This window comes from Gymnoscopelus braueri (genome assembly GCF_963280865.1).
Source record: "Gymnoscopelus braueri genome assembly, chromosome: 13".
NCBI classification, from domain to species: Eukaryota; Metazoa; Chordata; class Actinopteri; order Myctophiformes; family Myctophidae; genus Gymnoscopelus; species Gymnoscopelus braueri.
Genome location: NC_137615.1, coordinates 34,513,222 through 34,531,857, shown reverse-complemented (window position 1 = coordinate 34,531,857; position 18,636 = coordinate 34,513,222). Strand labels below are relative to the sequence as shown.

General features: G+C 42.6%; 2 protein-coding genes across 2 annotated transcripts in view; both read right to left on the bottom strand.

Moving 5' to 3' along the window:
* Positions 1-18,636, bottom strand: part of gtf2f1 (general transcription factor IIF, polypeptide 1) — a 235,715-nt gene that overhangs the window by 87,701 nt on the left and 129,378 nt on the right. The window lies entirely within an intron of this gene.
* The window catches only part of cacna1aa (calcium channel, voltage-dependent, P/Q type, alpha 1A subunit, a), a gene marked incomplete at both ends in the record, with an annotated part of 141,769 nt that overhangs the window by 85,794 nt on the left and 37,339 nt on the right, over positions 1-18,636 (bottom strand). The window contains 4 exon segments of the mRNA XM_080446597.1: positions 9,187-9,302; positions 9,635-9,738; positions 14,360-14,547; positions 16,027-16,179. Coding sequence (XP_080302723.1) covers positions 9,187-9,302; positions 9,635-9,738; positions 14,360-14,547; positions 16,027-16,179 — 561 coding nt within the window.

Sequence of the window (18,636 nt, the reverse complement as noted above, 5' to 3'; positions counted from 1 at the left end):
GTGGAGGTAGGCCTGTTTCCCCAGGCCGTACATCTTTATAAACATCTCTGACAGAAATGATCCCCAAGAAGATTAACTCAGCAAAATCTACAAGGAGAGAGAGAAGGAGGTGACCAACAACACACACGCCTGCACGCAAGCATGCACAAACACACACAGACCACACACACACACCACACACACACACACACGCACACGCACACGCGACACACACACACACACACCTACACACCACACACACACACACACACACACACACACACACACACACACCTTTCATTCATTTGCACTACATGTGTCCTGTGCTCTCCTTCCTTGAATCCATCCATCCTTACACCGATTTGTCCATCCGTCCGTCCGTCCGTCCGTCTCCGCCAGTCCATCCATCCATCAATGTAACCATCCTCTTATCCTGTGGCTATCACTACCATTTATTCATCCATCCATATTTGGGGAAGTAAAGATTATGTCCCAAAACTGTGTTTGTCCAAAAAAAAACTATGTCACACACACACACACCACACACACACACACACACACACACACCACACACACACACACACACACACACACACACACACACACACACACACACACACACACACACACACACAAAACATATGGGCAAATGCAGCCGCCTCGTATAACTCACAGAGGAAGTCAGAAGAGTGGTTCTGGTTGGTATGTTGTGGACGTACGAGCCACAGCCACACAACAGGTGTTAATGCCCACCAGGCACAGCACGCCCGATAGTAAGAAAGTATGGTCTTTCACAATGTGGCGGATGAAGAAGCGCAGGCGTCGCTCGCGACCGGTTGAAGGTGGTGCCTTCCAGCTTTGCAGCTCTTCAGGCTGGCGCGGGCCAAACGGCGAACCTGGGAGGGTGAGAGATAATACAATAATCGTCACTGTTAATTTGGGCCCCCCTATTTTGGGACATGTTAAAAAAAACTGTAGATCTGCGATTTTTGAATAGCCCAAGTATAACATAGGACTTAAGTTCAACAATAAAGTAGTACAAAGTAGAAAAGCGGGAGAAATGAATAACACTTTAGTTCCAACAGCTCTAGGGTGCCATTCTGGCAAAGAACTAGAGAGCATTCTGCACTGCTCGTTTTGCACATGGCAGGTCTACAGTACATGCCTCTTAGTAGCACCAGCTCTCAGTGCATGAAACAAAGTATGCATGACAGCACTGCTGTATACCTGACCAGCACATACGGTAAGCCTCATGCCTCGTTCACCCTAGAAGCGACAAAAGCTTCAAAACAACCAAGCGTGGCCGGCTACAACTCTCGCCGAGTCATAGTTGCTCAACGCGCTCATTGATGTCATCAAGTCTGCATCCATGTAGGAACGGGAAAAATATAAAGGGAAATAGAAAGGCTTGTGTAGGGGAGTGGAAATTGTTAGATTTTGCAGCTCATCACGCATTAACAAGTGTCATGCGACAGTTTGTACATTGAAAATGGCTTGTAGCCATAACGCAGCATATTTGTCCTACTGTATATGAAGTGGGTAATGACTTTGCAGGAGTACGGTCAAGGACTGGTGACAGAGGAGAAGGAAGGGCAGAAAGCTGGGAGCAGAGGAGAGAGGCACAGTAGGGAACTCAGAGGAGGAAACAGGGAGGGGACGAGGGGAGTCAAGTAATGCTGATATGCAAGATAAGAAGATAGCATCTGTGTGTACCTGTGGCTTGCGTGTGTGTCGTGATGTGTGTGTGTGTGTGTGTGTGTGTGTGTGTGTGTGTGTGTGTGTGTGTGTGTGTGTTGGTGTGTGTGGTGTAGCGCGCGGCGCAGCGCTTGCGCGTGCGGTTGTTTGTCTTACCCACTGCGAGGTCCCCCTCTCCCTCCTCAGGTGTTGAGAAGCTCTGCCTTGTTCTTGTGGTTCTTGGTGGCTCTCCTACGTGAGCCTGTAGAGGACATGTCACATACTGTACTGTACTGTACTGTACTGTACTGTACTGTACTGTACTGTACTGTACTGTACTGTACTGTACTGTACTGTACTGTACTGTACACAGAGGGATGACAAAACCTCACACTGACCGCCTGATATCAAGAAAAAGCACTGCCTAGAGCAGTGGTTCCCAAACCGTTTGCCCGGGACCCAAAAGAGAGATTAGACGTTTGCCCGGGACCCAAACTAGTGAAAATAGCAGATCTGTTGTGAGCTTGTAGATCTGCTATTTTCACTACTTCTTAAACAGTGATGAGGAGGGTAAACGTCCTCAATGGCCGACGGCGGTATGGGATGTATCACGTCCTCGTCCAGGACTCCGTCTGGCCAGAGCTCGTTTAAAGCCTACCGTACTTCAGGCTAAGCAATGGGCAGTTTGAAGACCTGTTGCGGACGGCTGGGCCAGCAATATTGTTTTAACATTTCTCGAAATGTTAATCCATTCTCAACTTTGGAAAGTGCTCCGCTTGGCCAAAAAAAGCACATTTTAAAAGCGGTCGCCTTTTCTCATTTCTCATTTTTTAAATGTAATGTAAAGGAGGACAGCGTGAATATGCTATTATTCTACAAGAGAGTACAATAAGCAGACATGTGCCTGTGCGCACACACATTCACACATACATAAACATGTGCATGTACATATACAATTATTAAGTTATATAAAGGTAGTTATACCATCGTATTCTCCATCGTCATCATCTGCCAAGAGTACCTCTTCTACAAGAAAGACATACACAAGGGATATATTCAGCAAAATCGGTCAAAATAATAACACAAATAACATAGAAATAACAACAACATAAAATAGTAACGTGACATGTAATGGTATGACATGACATAATGTAACATGACATGCCATGATATAAACACATCAGTGATGTTCATCTACGGTTGTGGTCAACCGTGCGGGGGCGACAATGACAAGATGAATATTATTATTATTGAGGGTTCAAGGCCTATCAGGCCCCGAAACCTCTTTGAAACTGTTGGCTTTCTTCTTCCGCCGTTTTTGCAGTTCTGGCCTAACCGTGTGGTAACTTTTTACGAAACTCTGCAATATGGTAGAGGGCTATGCTTGCAAACGGCTAAGAAAAAAACGAAACTCACAACCATCGGCCAAAGGGTGGAGCTATTTCACTCAATTGACTTTGAACAGGTACAACTCATGCCCTGTTTGACCTACAGCCATGAAACTTCAATACTACACATGCGTCTCCTCATGCCTAACAACTTTCATACTCTGACTTTTTGACCTCTGACCTTTAGATTTCCCACCATTTTGAATTATATGAAAAACAGTAAAGAATCTATCTCCTCCTGGGATCTTTGAGCAATCTGCACGAAACCATTTTACCACATGAACTTTGGACCTATACCAAACAGATTTATGGGAGTGGATTTTTTTCTAAGTGAAAACGTTATAGGGCAAGACACTTTGGTAGAGGTTTGGGTTGAGGTGGACAAGAAATCAAAAATAATTGCTCCATTGATTAGAAATTGATAATTTAAAATATGCTCCTCATTGACTTACATTGTACAGTAAAACAGCTCTCACTCTTTTAGCACATAAACAAACACAAACAAAGTTGATTCAGACAATATAGAACATCACCAAACCCAGCACTGTTAAAAAAAAATTATGTTAATTTCCTGTTGATTTTGCTATTTTTATTAAGAAGAAAACCTGGACTGGATCCGTGGATCCGGATCCGGATCTTCAAATAGTAAAATCAGCAGGAAGTTAACATTTTTATTAAAAAAACAAACAGTACTGGGTTTGGTGATGTTCTATATTGTCTGAATCAGCTTTGTTCGTGTTCGTTTACGTGCTTATAGAGTGACTTTTAGAGCTGTTTCAGCGTACAATGTAAGTCAATGAGGAGCAAATTTAGAATTATCAATTTATAATCAATGGAGCAATTATTTTTGATTTCTTGTCCACATTTGGAGTTACATCATGGCAAGGTAAAATACACAACCCAAACCTCTACCAAAGTGGTCTTGCCCTTTTAAGCCAGGGCTCTTCAACCTTTTCAGGCCAGGGACCCCCAAACTGATGGAGAGATGGAGCAGGGGACCCCCCTACCTCGTAGGGTAGGGGGGGCTACCACATATATTGTATATTTATGTATACAATTGTGTTTTTATATTGCCTGCTCCTATACGCACCTGCCCAGTAGGTGTGCATAAATAAAAATCTCTACAAAATATGTATAAACATACCATGTTATTGTTTATTGTGCATTGTGCCTCCATTTATCTGTTTGCTATGGATTCATGTTATGTTTAAAGACAATTTGACATTTTGGGGGAAAAAAAAATACATATTTTAAATTTTTTTCAAACAAAAATATTGTTTAATCAAACAACAATTTCGCGGACCCCCTGCAGTACCTCCGCGGACCCCCTGTTGAAGACCTCTGCTTTAAGCTTTTATGAGCCAATGAATATTGCAGTTTTATAACAATTATTCATCTGCCCCTAACACATACATGCAGACTCACATTTGTTTGAAACTTTGCAGTAATCTAGAGGGTCACACACACAAGCAAATATATTTGCTTGACGGCTATTTTTACAGATATCTTTGGTAGAAACAAGTCAAAAGTACAGCTGTAGAAATAAAGTGCAGATATATATATATATATGCATACACTATATTATAATTATGGACTGAGTTATACACACACACACACACACACACACACACACACACACACACACACACACACACACACACACACACACACACACACACACACACACACAAGACTGTATAATCTTTGTCACACACTTCATATAAAGATCAGTCCATAATAATTCAGCTCTGTTCATCATACAATTAAAATATCACTACAGTAAAGTATTTAACAATACAAAATATAACTACTTGGCTGTATGGCAATCTCAATAAGACACTGACCTCTTTGTGTCACTAATTAAATGATATTTGAAAGATTCATATCACTTGGTAAGACTTTGGGTGGGTTAGAGAGATGTTCCGGTCGGGAATCGAACTAGTGACCTTTCGATCCACAGCTCCCCCTTCCTCCTCCCCCACAGCTTCTCCTCCCCCCTCCTTCCCCTTTTTTCCTCTTCTTCCCCCCCTCACCCAGGCTATTGTTCCCCAGCTTTAGCGGAATGAGAAGAGAGACAGTCTGTGAATTCATAGGTCGCTGGTTCGATCCCTGTCCTCAACAATGTGTTGAGGTGATCATCATTTGGAATTCTTAGTTTTACAAATAGTGTTTCTTGAGGTTAGGTCGTTGTTTTACTGAGGTTAAGGTTAGTGAGGGTGGGTGTAGAAAAGAGTCATCTAGTCAGCAACCTTCCCCCTATTCCCATGGATTGGATCCACCCCTCCCACCTGCTCTCACTCATCACCAATCACACCTGTCACAACTCATTAGTGGCCTGGTGGCTTTTTCTTTGAAATAATGTGTAGTTTTTCAAATATTTAACTTTAAGCGCCCAATGCCACGTTATTGGCCATGGCCATTTAACACATTAACTGCCAAGACCGTAGTCCTACGGGCCGTTAAATCCAACTGTTAAGCGCCGAGACCGTAGCCCTACGGGCTGCGGTCTTTTCGCGCATGCGCGGTCCGGGTGCACTTTCGGAATTTTTTTGATCCACTTCCGTTTCCGGTTTGATGACAGGAAATAGAATTATTTGGGATCCGGTTTTGACGAGCACGCCCGCTCCCATTCTACAGACGAAACTGAAACTCAATTCTCTTCCTGTAGTTTTTTCTCCTCGCATTTCACTGTTTAACGTAATCCGCTCTAACTCAAACATGGATGCCCCGTTTGACACGTGGTTTTCACTGGGAGATACAGGGAGATCGCGCGGATGTAAACAGACCGTGTAGCGCTCAATCTTAAGGATTTTAACAAGATCTATGGCGACATGAAAAAAACTAAAAAACAACAAAAACACCTTGGCACTGGTGAGTACATTATGAGATTAGCCCTTGGCAGTGGATGTGTTAAAGGGTAGCAATATTAACAAACAATTGAGTCTATACCTGTAACAATGCTCTATACACCAGGGAACTACATTACTCATATGCTGTGTTGCTTTTGCCAGGATTCGATCCCATGACCTTGCGGTTCAGAGTCAATAGCTCTTCCAACTGAGCTACCCAGACACAAGAAACAATATACATTGACATTTGATGAACTACAGATTTGTTTTTACATCACACTCCTATTTAATCAAAAAAATCTAAGCTGTGTGATATATACATTTTGACTTAAGACCATTAGTATCAACCCATGTCCCTCTGCACTCTAGCAATCAGTGCACCTGGTGGTACCTAGCCTGTCAGTCATTGGCTCCTCAATGGTGCTGAAAAGTAACTATGTACATTTACTCAAGTACCAATACAAGTGCTTACAATGCACAGTACAATTTTGAGGTACTTTTACTTTACTTTCCATTTTTGTTACTTCTACTCTACTACAATTACAGCATATGACAGCTTTAGTTACTTGTTACTTTGCAGATTTAATTATTAATACAACACCTACAGTAGCCACATACAGCCGATCTACAATGTGACGCGTTATGAGCTTGTAGATATATAATAAGCAATCCATGCTGTATGATAACTTACCACACATGAAATCCAATTCTGTCTATCCAATGGCTCAGTCAGTACACTGTCTACCTGCAAGTCTGTAGGTCCCTGGTTAAAACCCCAATGTATCTCTCTCTCTCTCTCTCTCTCTCTCTCTCTCTCTCTCTCTCTCTCTCTCTCTCTCTCTCTCTCTCTCTCTCTCTCTCTCTCTCTCTCTCTCTCTCTCTCTCTCTCTCTCTCTCTCTCTCTCTCTCTCTCTCTCTCTCTCTCTCTCTCTCTCTCTCTCTCTCTCTCTCTCTCTCTGCTTCTCCCTGCCTTATCCCTCGAACCCGCTTATTGCTGCTTGCAGCTATATTTATATTTATTATTAGTATGGCGGATTACAATAAGTGTTTTGCTATTGGCACGGCAGGCACACTTAATTTAAAGTTACAAGTCACAAATTACAAGTGACAAATCTGATATGGCTCATGATGTGCATGTGTTTGGGCTGATTTCATCTCCATATTCATTCAGTGAAAACAGAGCATTCTAATAACATCTGAAGCTAAAGCTTTAGGCTGCACCTGTCTGTGTCTGCCTGGACCCTGCTCTTTGCTTTTAGTGGTTTTGTTTTCATGTCGGTGGCCTTTTGTAGAAGATCAAACGGTGTACACTTGCTCTACACCCCTTGCTCACCTCTTTCCATCCATCCACATACACACCCTGCCCACCCATTGCTCATTCTGTCCCTGTATCTATCCATCCATCAGAACAAAAATGAAAAGGAACCTGACAGAGAGATAGAGAGATGGAGTGCTTTGTGGGTTGTCTCATTCCAAGGATCAAAGCACTTTTAATTGGTGCCATATCCATATAAAGCAATGTCTTTTTAGTCATGACAAAGAGCCTTGGACACTATTCAAGTGTCTTTTATCACCCAAAATGTATAACATATTTTTCAGAATGGGCTCCATTATTATGGCAGAGCTTATTTGTAATAGACAAACTATAACTCTTAGTATCAATTATATGAAGTTAGTCAAATTCTGCTTAAAGCCTGGGGGAAGGCAGGTGGTCATGTGAGACACACAGACATTGCATTACTGTGGGGTTTATTTTGCACAAAAACGCGCAATAGAGCCCTTTTATGAAAGATAACACCTACATTGAAATACCCTTACTCTGCAACCTGATTTGGATGCTTTCCTGGCATCAAAATGGCATTAAAAAGTATCTACTCTCTTTTCTCAAGAGAGGGGTTACCAGGGTAAGAGCTACCACTGAAACTTTCAAACTTGGCTTTCAGTAATGAGTCAGCAATGGTTGAACTGCATCCCTTAAAGGTAGGGTAAGTTATTTACTTTTGTTAAAATAAGTGTTAAATACTGTAGCTCTATATTCATTTTTTTCTAAATTTTTATCCCACGATTTTGTAACCAGTATAGTGACCAGGATTACTGCATGTTTTTGTGAGGGTACCTACCCTAGGAGACACGGGGAGAACATGCAAACTCCACACAGAAAGGCCCTTTCGCCAACCCCACCTAGGGTATGGGCACTGATGACGCGGAGGAGAGAACACGCCCCCAGCGCCCACAGCGTCCCCTGCGGGAAACGAACCCAGGACCTTCTAGCTGTGAGGCGACAGCGCTACCGACTGCGCCGCCGTGCCCCTGTAGCTCTATATTCTGATAGTACTCATTGCTAGGGTTAGTGTGTTTGTTCAGTAAACGGGGTCTCCCATGTCTCTCCAGCTCTTTATTAAACAGAAAATGCATTTTCAGTGCTCTCTCCTGATTGGCTTAAATGTTGTCACCTACTGTACCTGAAAATGTGCTATATTCTGTTTACTAAAGAGCTGGAGAGACCCCTGTGACCGAACAAACGCTCTGTAGCAGTGATTACTATCAGAATATAGTACTTTAACCTTTTTAACAAAAAACTAAAAAAATCCAAAAATATCACTTACTCTACCTTTAACTATTTCTGAAGAATTCAAAAGATCAAGGGTTTTGAATCTTGTTTGAGGAAACTTGTATTACTAGTCAAATTCACTCAAACAAATGATGCTGTGTAAAAGCAGACTAGTAGGTTAGTAGTCTAAAACCCCAGGCAATGCTGTAAGAAGGGTCTGTTTATCCATTTATTACTCTGAGAGTGTACACATGTTCTGGGTAACTGTGTAAACAGCCTGATCACCAGAGAATTAGTATACATTGCATGGATCCAGTGCACGTCATTCCGTGCATAGTCGCCTAGAAACCCAGAAATTCCGTGCATATGTACGGCGAGTCCCACGGTGGGCGTAACCAGTCGCAACCTGGAAAAACCCGGAAGCAGAGCAGTCCCCACAACAAAATTTACGATTCTGTGCCTATCGGTACATAACTCAAACGGCGCTGAGTAGGCACAAGGGAATGTCGCAACGTTCGGGACGGCAACTCGCTCGCTTTAGCTCGCTCGGTGGCCCCTTACGTGGCGACAATTCCCTTGAGACTGCGCGCCTCCGAAATGGTTTAGTCACAATGGGGGAGATGCGAGGTGGCTATGCACGGATTTTCGGGTTTTCCAGTTGTCTATGCACGGAATTTGAAAAACGTTCAAAGAGAACGTTTCCTCTGGCGATCGGGTTGGTGTAAATGAATGCAGAACCATTTACCTGCTTTGCAGATCCACTCCAGGTATCCGTTGAGTTCCCTCTCTATTTGCTGCTGTCTGCGGAGCTTCATGAACTCACACCTGTTCTCCACACGCTCTCTTTCTTTGGCAAACTCCCTGCAAGGGTCACACACATCGTTATCCATAGCTTGTTGTAGAACATGTAACAAACCTCAACAGTTTAAAAAACCTGCACACGAAATAGAATCTCTTTGGACACACTCTTGCACTGTTATTAGCTGTAAGCTCTCAAAAGGGAACGCCTGACTACTACAAAACAACAGTGAAAATACCAAAATACAGCTAGGGCAGTACGTTCTGCAGGTAAACACCACCACTCTACTCCAGTGGCTGATAACTGATGGTAGAGAGGGACATGATGGGTAAAAAAAAAATGCACGCACGCAAACACACACACACACACACGCACACACACAGAGGAGACCTACCCTGAGAGTACACCAAGCACCAGGTTCAGCATGAAGAAGGAGCCGATGATGATGAGAGGGATGAAGTACATCCAGTTCCAAGAACCCCCTGAGGCATCGTTGCTCTGGACACACGCACACGCACACACACACACACACACACACACACACACACACACACACACACACACACACACACACACAAACGCACACAAACACAACATCAGACAGGGTTGCCAATGGTTCATTCGTCTCCTCAGTCTCTAATCTGTCAGAAACATCACTCTGTCAATAGTTTTTAAACAAAGCGATCTCTGCAAAGTCTCAGCAAATTCACCACCACTCCCAGCAAAGATGGCTTAAAAAGACTTGCACACCTCAGGTGTCTGGTGCTGATCTTTGAGTCTTATTCAAAGCAGAAATAAGCCACTTTTACAAAGACTTTACAGTTACCGGTATACCGCAATACAAAAAATATAAACAGTTCTGCAACAGTGGCATTAAAAGTACAGGTACTTTGTTTTGTGTGCGCTATCATGGCACCACATGCAATTCCAATGTACAAGTACTGTACATCACTTGTTCAGCTGAAAAGTAGTTGAAACAGCCTCTCCAATTGTGGGACACCAAATTCAACGACCTACGGTCCAGAACTCACAGGTTCAGGAAATATTGGTGGTGATCTTAGGGAGGGTGCAGGCGAGCATGCTGTGGCACCTTTAACCCATTCAATCCGAGTAACGCATCTGTGTCATTTTAAGATTTATTTGGGTATTCAAAAATAGCAGATATACAAGCTCATAGTGCGGCACCGAGTGCCGTGCTATGAGCTTGTAGATCTGCTATTTTTGAAAAATCCTGAAAACTTGTGCAAATCTTTGAATATATATATATTTTTAAGCGAAGATATGTAACTCAAATATTTTCTTCTGGGTGTCCCTGGAACAACATATGTTGAGATGGGGGGGTCGGCGGACAAATACATTATTTTGGGTGGACCTTTGGGTGGAAAAAAAAGGTTTGAGAACCACTGATATAGAAACTTTTTTCAGAAACCTGTTAGGATTTAGAAGACATTTGTAGAATTACCAGAAGCAAAGATTTGAGTTAAAAATGTTCGCTTAAAAAAGAGATGGGGAGGGACACGCAGAAAAGGTTGTCGGGATTGGAACTCGAACCCGCACGACACACTGTCAGGCTGCATCAGCAGCCTAGGTGCCCGGACCGCTACCCTAGCCGTCCGGGCCATTTATCCTTTATTTTGATCCTTGGACTAATTGTCCATTTTTATCTTTGGTTCATTGCATTGCATTTGATATAAATATATATTTTTTAAATCTTTTTCTTGCAAAGCTGAGGAAAGCTCCAAGTCTAAGCATTTCTCTCACAGCAGTGACTGCAACTGTTGCATGGTCGTGCATTTAATACAGACTTGAATTTGAACTTGATAAAGAGGGAAATGCACTGCAAAGGGCAGCAAGTGTCTGCATTTCTCTGTACGTTGTCTGAACTGTAAACAACGGCGAGGCTGACACTGTGTTTAAAGTAAATCCATATCCTCCACGCTCACTGCTGGGCTGCTCTGTACGCAGTAAATAATGCATAACGCTCTCGGACTCCGAGTCCTTCAACCCCTCCCTTCATCCCGTTTCTCTCGTTCTCAACCCCCCTTTTCGCCCCACCCGTCTGCTCTTTTGCTCTCTTCCTCGGTCCCCATCGCTCGCGCCATCGTCCCCTCGTTCCGTCACTCGTTTGTTAGTTTGGAGTCATTAGTTTGCTCGATTACTTCATTCCTCTGTCCTCCTTCCTTGCATCCTTGCATCCCTTCTTCCTTGTGTCCTTCCTTTACATTCTAAACGTCCTCCCAAGAATCATGCCTTCCCCAGCTTTTCCTCAAAAACCTTCAGCCCCCTCCTCCTCCTCCTCCTCCTACTCCTGCATGCCTTGCTGCCGTGTACCGCAGACCCTTTTTTTTCTCCCATTAAACTTTTATCACCCCCCCCCCCCACTCCTCAGCAGCTGTGAGAATAACTTGGGCTGAACGGATCGTTTTAAATATAGAGCAGCAACGAGGGAGAGGGAGAGAGAGAGAGAGAGAGAGAGAGAGAGAGAGAGAGAGAGAGAGAGAGAGAGAGAGAGAGAGAGAGAGGGAGAGGGAGAGGGAGGGGGAGGGGGTGATCTAGGGAAGAGAGAGAGAGAGAAAGAGGGGAGAGTCAGACAGATATAGAGTGACAGCTAGGACTGGGTGGGGCAGGAACGGATGAAAGAAGAGGAAGTGGAAATGGAAGACAGGAGTCTGAGTTATACTTTGTGCTCGAGGCTCACACAATCAAATAGCTGATCTACAAGCTCGCAATGTACTGTGTATCAGCTATTTTCTTTGTGTACAGATCAGGCGATAATAGGGAGGTCAATGCAAACTGAGATAGGGCCAGAGGGTTGAGATAGTAGCCTGAGAGAGAGAGAGAGAGAGAGAGAGAGAGAGAGAGAGAGAGAGAGAGAGAGAGAGAGAGAGAGAGAGAGAGAGAGAGAGAGAGAGAGAGAGAGAGAGAGAGAGAGAGAATCACTGGAGATGACAGGTGTCAGTTTGAAACCCACCATGCTTTGGAACAGGCACGCTACAGTGAGCAGTGAGTTCCGAATGCACACGCACCCTGCAAGGAGTTATTATTGGGGTGTGTCCATGACCCTCATGATTGGTAATTAAATCCTGGTTTGCAATCCTGGTTAGTGTTTGAACAGAGATACTCTCATTTAGGTGTGCAACACTTAATCGAACTACTCGATTTATAATCATGTTAATACAATTATAGATTTGTTTAATACAATGTTGTATTTACATTTTAAATACAGTAGCAAAAATAGCGGAAATTGTGTGCATTGTGAGCTTGCAGATCAGCTATTTTTGCAAGGTTTGCATGATACCGTTGTACAAAGTATTTAAAAAAAAGTATAAAGTAAGGCTTTTTTAATCAAACTAATCGATTTAGTCAATACAAAATATATTTTAAAAAAATCACATCAATTCATTTGTGTATATATATTTTTCGAACACTTCTCAATTATTAGACTAGAGTAGAGACGTTAGTTGCAGCCCTAGCCAACTTGAAAGAACTAGAGGTTCGGGCCAAACACCTGCGTCGCACCGCCGATCCGACCGATATGTCTGAGTCAGGGGCTTTGCCAGAGTACCCTTGTACCCATATCTGTCTGTGTCCCTTTTATATGGCATATGGCATATATGGGCATGCGCATGCCCATATATGCCTATTAATATATGGACATATTGCTAGAGCCGGAGCATTATATTGGTCTGGCCAATATGTCGGCCATTATTTGACTTTTTTGACACCATCGGCAACTATGCAACCAATGTGTAGATCTGTATTCAGCTCATAGATATTTATGCAGATATGGTGTGTTCAACCCAATAGTTGTCTGTCTGTACTGTTATCATCGGCGAAAAGTATCATTGTCGCTGTCAGGCTGAAACCTTCCACAGTATCTCCTATTATTTCTTTTCGTAAATTAATGTCATACAAGAATGCGAAAATAGCCATTCTACTAGCACACAACATGTCACATTGTGACACATTGTGAGTGACATTGTAGACGTGCTACTTTCGCAATTTTTTAAACCAATTAAGAAAGTGAAATCTTGTGAATAAATAACACTGTAACTACATTTGGTGAATTGGAACTCAGGTTCCGGGAACACACCGGTGTCATTTTAGATTTGAGTTATAACCATTATTTTATACTTTGGGCTATTCAGAAATAGCCCAAATCTACAAGCTCATAGTGCGGCACAGAGTGCTGCGCTATGAGCTTGTATATCTGCTATTTTTTAATAGCCAAAGAAATCTAAAATGACAGAGATGCGTTCCTGGTCCTAATGGATTAAGTAATTCTCTTTTCTCCGGCAAGTCAAGTGGAAATAGACAGAAAAGAGGGAGCAGAGCCAGTACTACATGCAGCACAGGGTCGTGAGTCAGATCTGAACCACTGCCAGTGACATATGTGCTCTACGTCAGCGCACCACCCGGACGCACCCTGAGGTACCAGCCATAATCTATTTGTGGTCACAATAACTGCAGAACTCTGCTCAGCAGTTAGTCCTGTGTCACAATTATTACGTAATCGCCCGACCACACAATTATTTGAGATAATCGCAATCATTTGGCATAATCGTCAGAATCATTTCCATTCATCTGTGTAAACTCATCTGTTGAAAAACAGCTCCATACATTTTAAAACATTTTTTAAAAAAAAGCGGAAATAGCCGGTATACAAGCTCGCAACGTGCCGTGACGCGACATGTTGTGAGTTTGTAGATTGGCTATTTCCGCTTAACTCATTCACTGCCAAGGACGACTTATGACGAGACATCGTCCAAAAGCCCAGACTGCCAAGGACGACTTATGACGACTTTTAGTTTGTTAGTGGTTTTATAAAAGATTGCGCAGTTCTCTATCACCCGAGTGATCACTTTCACTTTCACTCACAAGAGAACGGCCGGATGAGCGATCATATTGGATATACCTTTTCTGTGGCCAGTTGAAAAGGTAAGAAAAGCGTGCATTTTTGGCGAGAGATGGTATATTCACATGCTGCTACAAGAGAAGGGGCCATCGCGGTTGGATTGTTTTTTCGTCATTGATACCGGGTGTGTTTACAAACGGTCAGACAAGCCGATCATAATGTATTTAAAATGTCCTGTGATCGTGACAACTCAACAGTACTTACAACGTAGAGCAGGTCGGTCCAGCCCTCCATGGTGATACATTGGAAGACGGTGAGAACAGCGAACAGAATGTTGTCAAACTGGGTGATGCCGTAGTTCGGTCCCAGCCAGTACTTTCGACACACCGTGCCCTCCGGACAGAGTCTTGCCGGAGCCTCTGTGCCGCACGGGAACTCCTCCCGAATCTCATCTGCAAAAGGATGGGCGAGTAAGGAAGCGGTGGCTTGTCAGGTGTACCATAGTTTTATACCAGCGGTTCTCAACCTGTGGGCCGGGGACCACTGGTTGGCCGTGAGGATACGTTGCAAGTGGGCCCCAAATAATTGGCAAAACAGTTCGATTTTAATGATACAAAACATTAATACAAAAAATGTCATGCAATTTTTTTTCTGTAAAACCTTGAACATTTTTAAATGGTGATACAGTTAAACAGGAACTTAAAATATGCTAATTTATGTTAGTTCCAGTATTCCAAGCTGGAACACAATCGATTGATTGATGACCATTAAAATAAACATGCTCTGAAAATGCACATGGCCCACCCATCTGGCCACTTAGCATTGGTGAAAATCAACTAAGTATACTCCGCTCCAATTATCTAAACATTTTGGTTACTAGATACTTTTTTTTAATACATGTTTTATTATTAATAATTAATCCAATTATTAATAAGAAATGTTCTAAATCTTTCGAAAATAGCCGATCTACAAGCTCACAACGTGTCACAATGCGACGCTTTGCGAGCTTGTAGATCGGCTATTGTCGAATAGCCTGATGATCAATAATTACACTTAGATCTACAAGCTCACAACGCGTTGCAGTGCGGCGTGTTGTGAGCTTGCAGATGTGCTATTCTCTGTGCACGACACCCACATTACACAGTAGGTATAAATCAGGCTTAATTCCTCCCAAAGAAGAACAGATGTACATTACTTGGACACTGAGCAAATTAGGCTCATCTATGCTAGGGGCTACAGCATACACACATGCACATGCAGCATTGGACACACGCACGCATGCACGCACACGCACACGCACACACACACACACACACACACACACACACACACACACACACACACACACACGTTTGTATTACTATACTTGTAAGTAAGTAAGTAAGTAAGTAAGTAAGTAAGCCTTGCCGAGCCATGTGGCCCATAGGGTTTTTGTAGCGGCTTGATGTAAAAGTACATCCCCTGGACATGATGCTATGTCGCAGGGAATGACCCACAATCCAACCCTTGATGCAGAGTGCCACGCAGGGAGGCATTGCGTCTCATGTTCAGAGTCTTTGGTATGACCCGGCCGGGGAATCGAACCCTGACCTCCCAATCTCAGGGGGGGACACTCCAACCACAAGGCCTCTGAGCTGGTTATTTTATAACTTTAGGACACCAGCCTGAACCTTTTCCTAATTGTAAACCTACCTCTAAAACAAGTGTAACCACAAAAGAACCATTTCTCTTGTGAGGACCAGGAAAACAGTCCTCACATTGTCCGATTCTCAAATTCAACTACTGCATACGTGGGGACATCTGGCCCTCAAGTATGGTAAGCGCACACACACACACACACACACACACACACACACACACACACACGCACGCACGCGCACACACACACGCACATGCACGCACACACACACATCTAGTCAGCAGGCCGTCACCTGTATGATTGTCAAAGCAGGTCGTGTGGAATTTGCCCATGTAAAACTCAAGGCCGATGATGGCGAACATGAGGATGGCAAAGAAGAGCAGCAGGCCAATCTGGAGCAGAGGAATCATGGCCTTCATGATGGATTTCAGCACCACCTGCAGGCCTGGAGGACAAAGAATATTCAGCATCACGGATGAGTTTGTGTCCTTTTAACCACTTAAAGGGATAGTTCACCCAAAAAGTATTTTTTTTCCCTATCGAGTCATCCCATGGAGACTTGAATTCATGGATTTATTTTGGTTTTTGTCACATTCCTAAGCCAATAATTTGATGACCAGCAGACCGGTAGGGAGCGGTTCCGGCAGGAGACACAAAGGAGACTCTTTGTGTCTCCTACCGGAACCGCTGCCGGTCATCAAATTATCGGCTTAGGAATGCGTCAAAATAAGAATAATATCCATGAATTCAAGTCTCCGTGGGGTGACTATCAATAGGAAAAAAAGTCATTTTGGGGGTGAACTATCCCTTTAAGCCCTATTTTACACTGTTTTATAAATGTTTATAAACAGATGCTCAAATAGTAGAGCTTGCAGATTGTAGAATCTTTTGAAAAAATAAATAAAATATAATAATAGCCTATAATGACATGCCCAAAATAGGGATGACATGTTGAAAGTGGATACATTTAGGAATGCTACTTAGAAGATTAGCTTGTAGCTAACTGTCATGGTTTGTGCAAAAAAAGAAAAAAAGAAAAGAGAGAAACAATATATAAAGCACCTCATTATCATCTTACACATGGTGTAAATGGGATTTTAACATATACAAAACAAATTATTCTTAGCAGAATGTCTTTTGCACAACAGATGTTTACACCCTTAAAAATACACTTTGATGAGTAAAGTTAGATCAAGGAAGTTAGATCAGATATCAACATGGCAGTGTGCAATATATACAGTACATAAGGTGCATGATATATACATACCGTGTGGTATATTATATATCATGTGGTATATATCAGGTACATGATTAATTTAGCTGCGGTTATTATGGTGGTACATTGTAACACAATAGCACAGTATTACAGATGCACCACCATAGAAAATGTAAATAAATAAATTATAAAAGTGTGCTCCTAGGAGCGCAGAGAAAAAAGGAGAAAGTGCTCGCAACTCAGTTTAGATGCTCCAAAACTTTATTAAACAGCAGCAAAACGACCTGAGGTAGACCGCAAGGTCGAAACGTCATTTTGCTGCTGTTTAATAACGTTTTGTTATAAGAATTAGGTTCCACCCACATATTTGTGAAGACAATTACAGGCAAACTTATGGAGAATCAAAAGCCTGTTTGACGGTCATTGTCACAAGACTCACAAGATCATTTGTGCCTAAATTGGTAGAAAATGTTTAAAGGGCTCCCAATGATTGAAATTTGGGGTAGATGGGACGTTGTATTCATGATTTGTGGCATTTTTGGCAAAACGGGCCCCTACTGCAAACTTTGGAAACCAATTATATCCAATCAGAATTGAATATCAAAAATCTGACTGATATACTGTATGTAGATTGATCACATGACTCCAGAGAGAATTTGTACAGATTTATGTGAATTTTTTGACTGAATCTGTAAGAGTAGTAGGAAAGAGTAGGTTTTGAAGAAATGGGCTTGGTCAGGCGAAAGTGGACTTGGCCTAGTTGCATCATGATCCAAGGAATCCAGGGAAGAAAAAAAAATGTACCACCTACGGTTCAAAAGTTATAGGCTAAAACATGAAAGCAGCCTGTTATAAAGCCACCATGAGGCTAATTAGACAAATTGGCTGTGGCCTAATGGGAGTGTGTATGCAAAGTTTCACGCCGATCGGTCCATCGGTGCTCAAGATTAGCTGCTCAAATACAAACAGACAGACACACACACATGGACGGACAGGGGCGAAAACATAATACCCGCCCCCGGCCGTTCGGGCTGGCAGAGATAATAAAAAGGATTAGCGATCATAGATTAACCACTTAAACCCTATTTTACACTTTGTTTTACAAAAAATAGCCAATCAACAGGCTCATAACGTGTTTCATCGCAACGTGTTATGGTTATGTGCTTGTAGATCTGCTAATTTCACAATAGTTTTTTAAATTTGGGATGTATTTTTTATCTTTATTCTCACCTACAATAGAATGCCCAAAATAGGGACGCCAGGTTGAAAGTGGTTAATTGCTTAAACACTTTGGTTGCATTAGGGAGAATGTAACATCTCTGTTCACATTCGTTCTGATGCTGCAGGGGAGCGTAGAGTACTGGAAATCTGTACTCAAGTAAAAGTACAATTGCTCCCATAAAGAATTACTAAAATAAAAGTACAAATTACCTTCCGAGAATCCTTTATCTCAAATAAAAGTACAAAAAATTGGTTAATAAATTACGCAAAGTAGGCTACAAGTTACTTTTCATTTTAATAGATTTTTTTTTAGAGATGGTGTCCCCAACCCTTTCTGCACCAAGCACCTCTATGTCAGGGTGGTGGTGGAAGGGAGGTGGGTTGGGTGGAGTCGCCGATTTGGATATGTTACTAATTACTAAATATGCAGACCTATTATTAAACCACAGTGTAGGATGCACATGA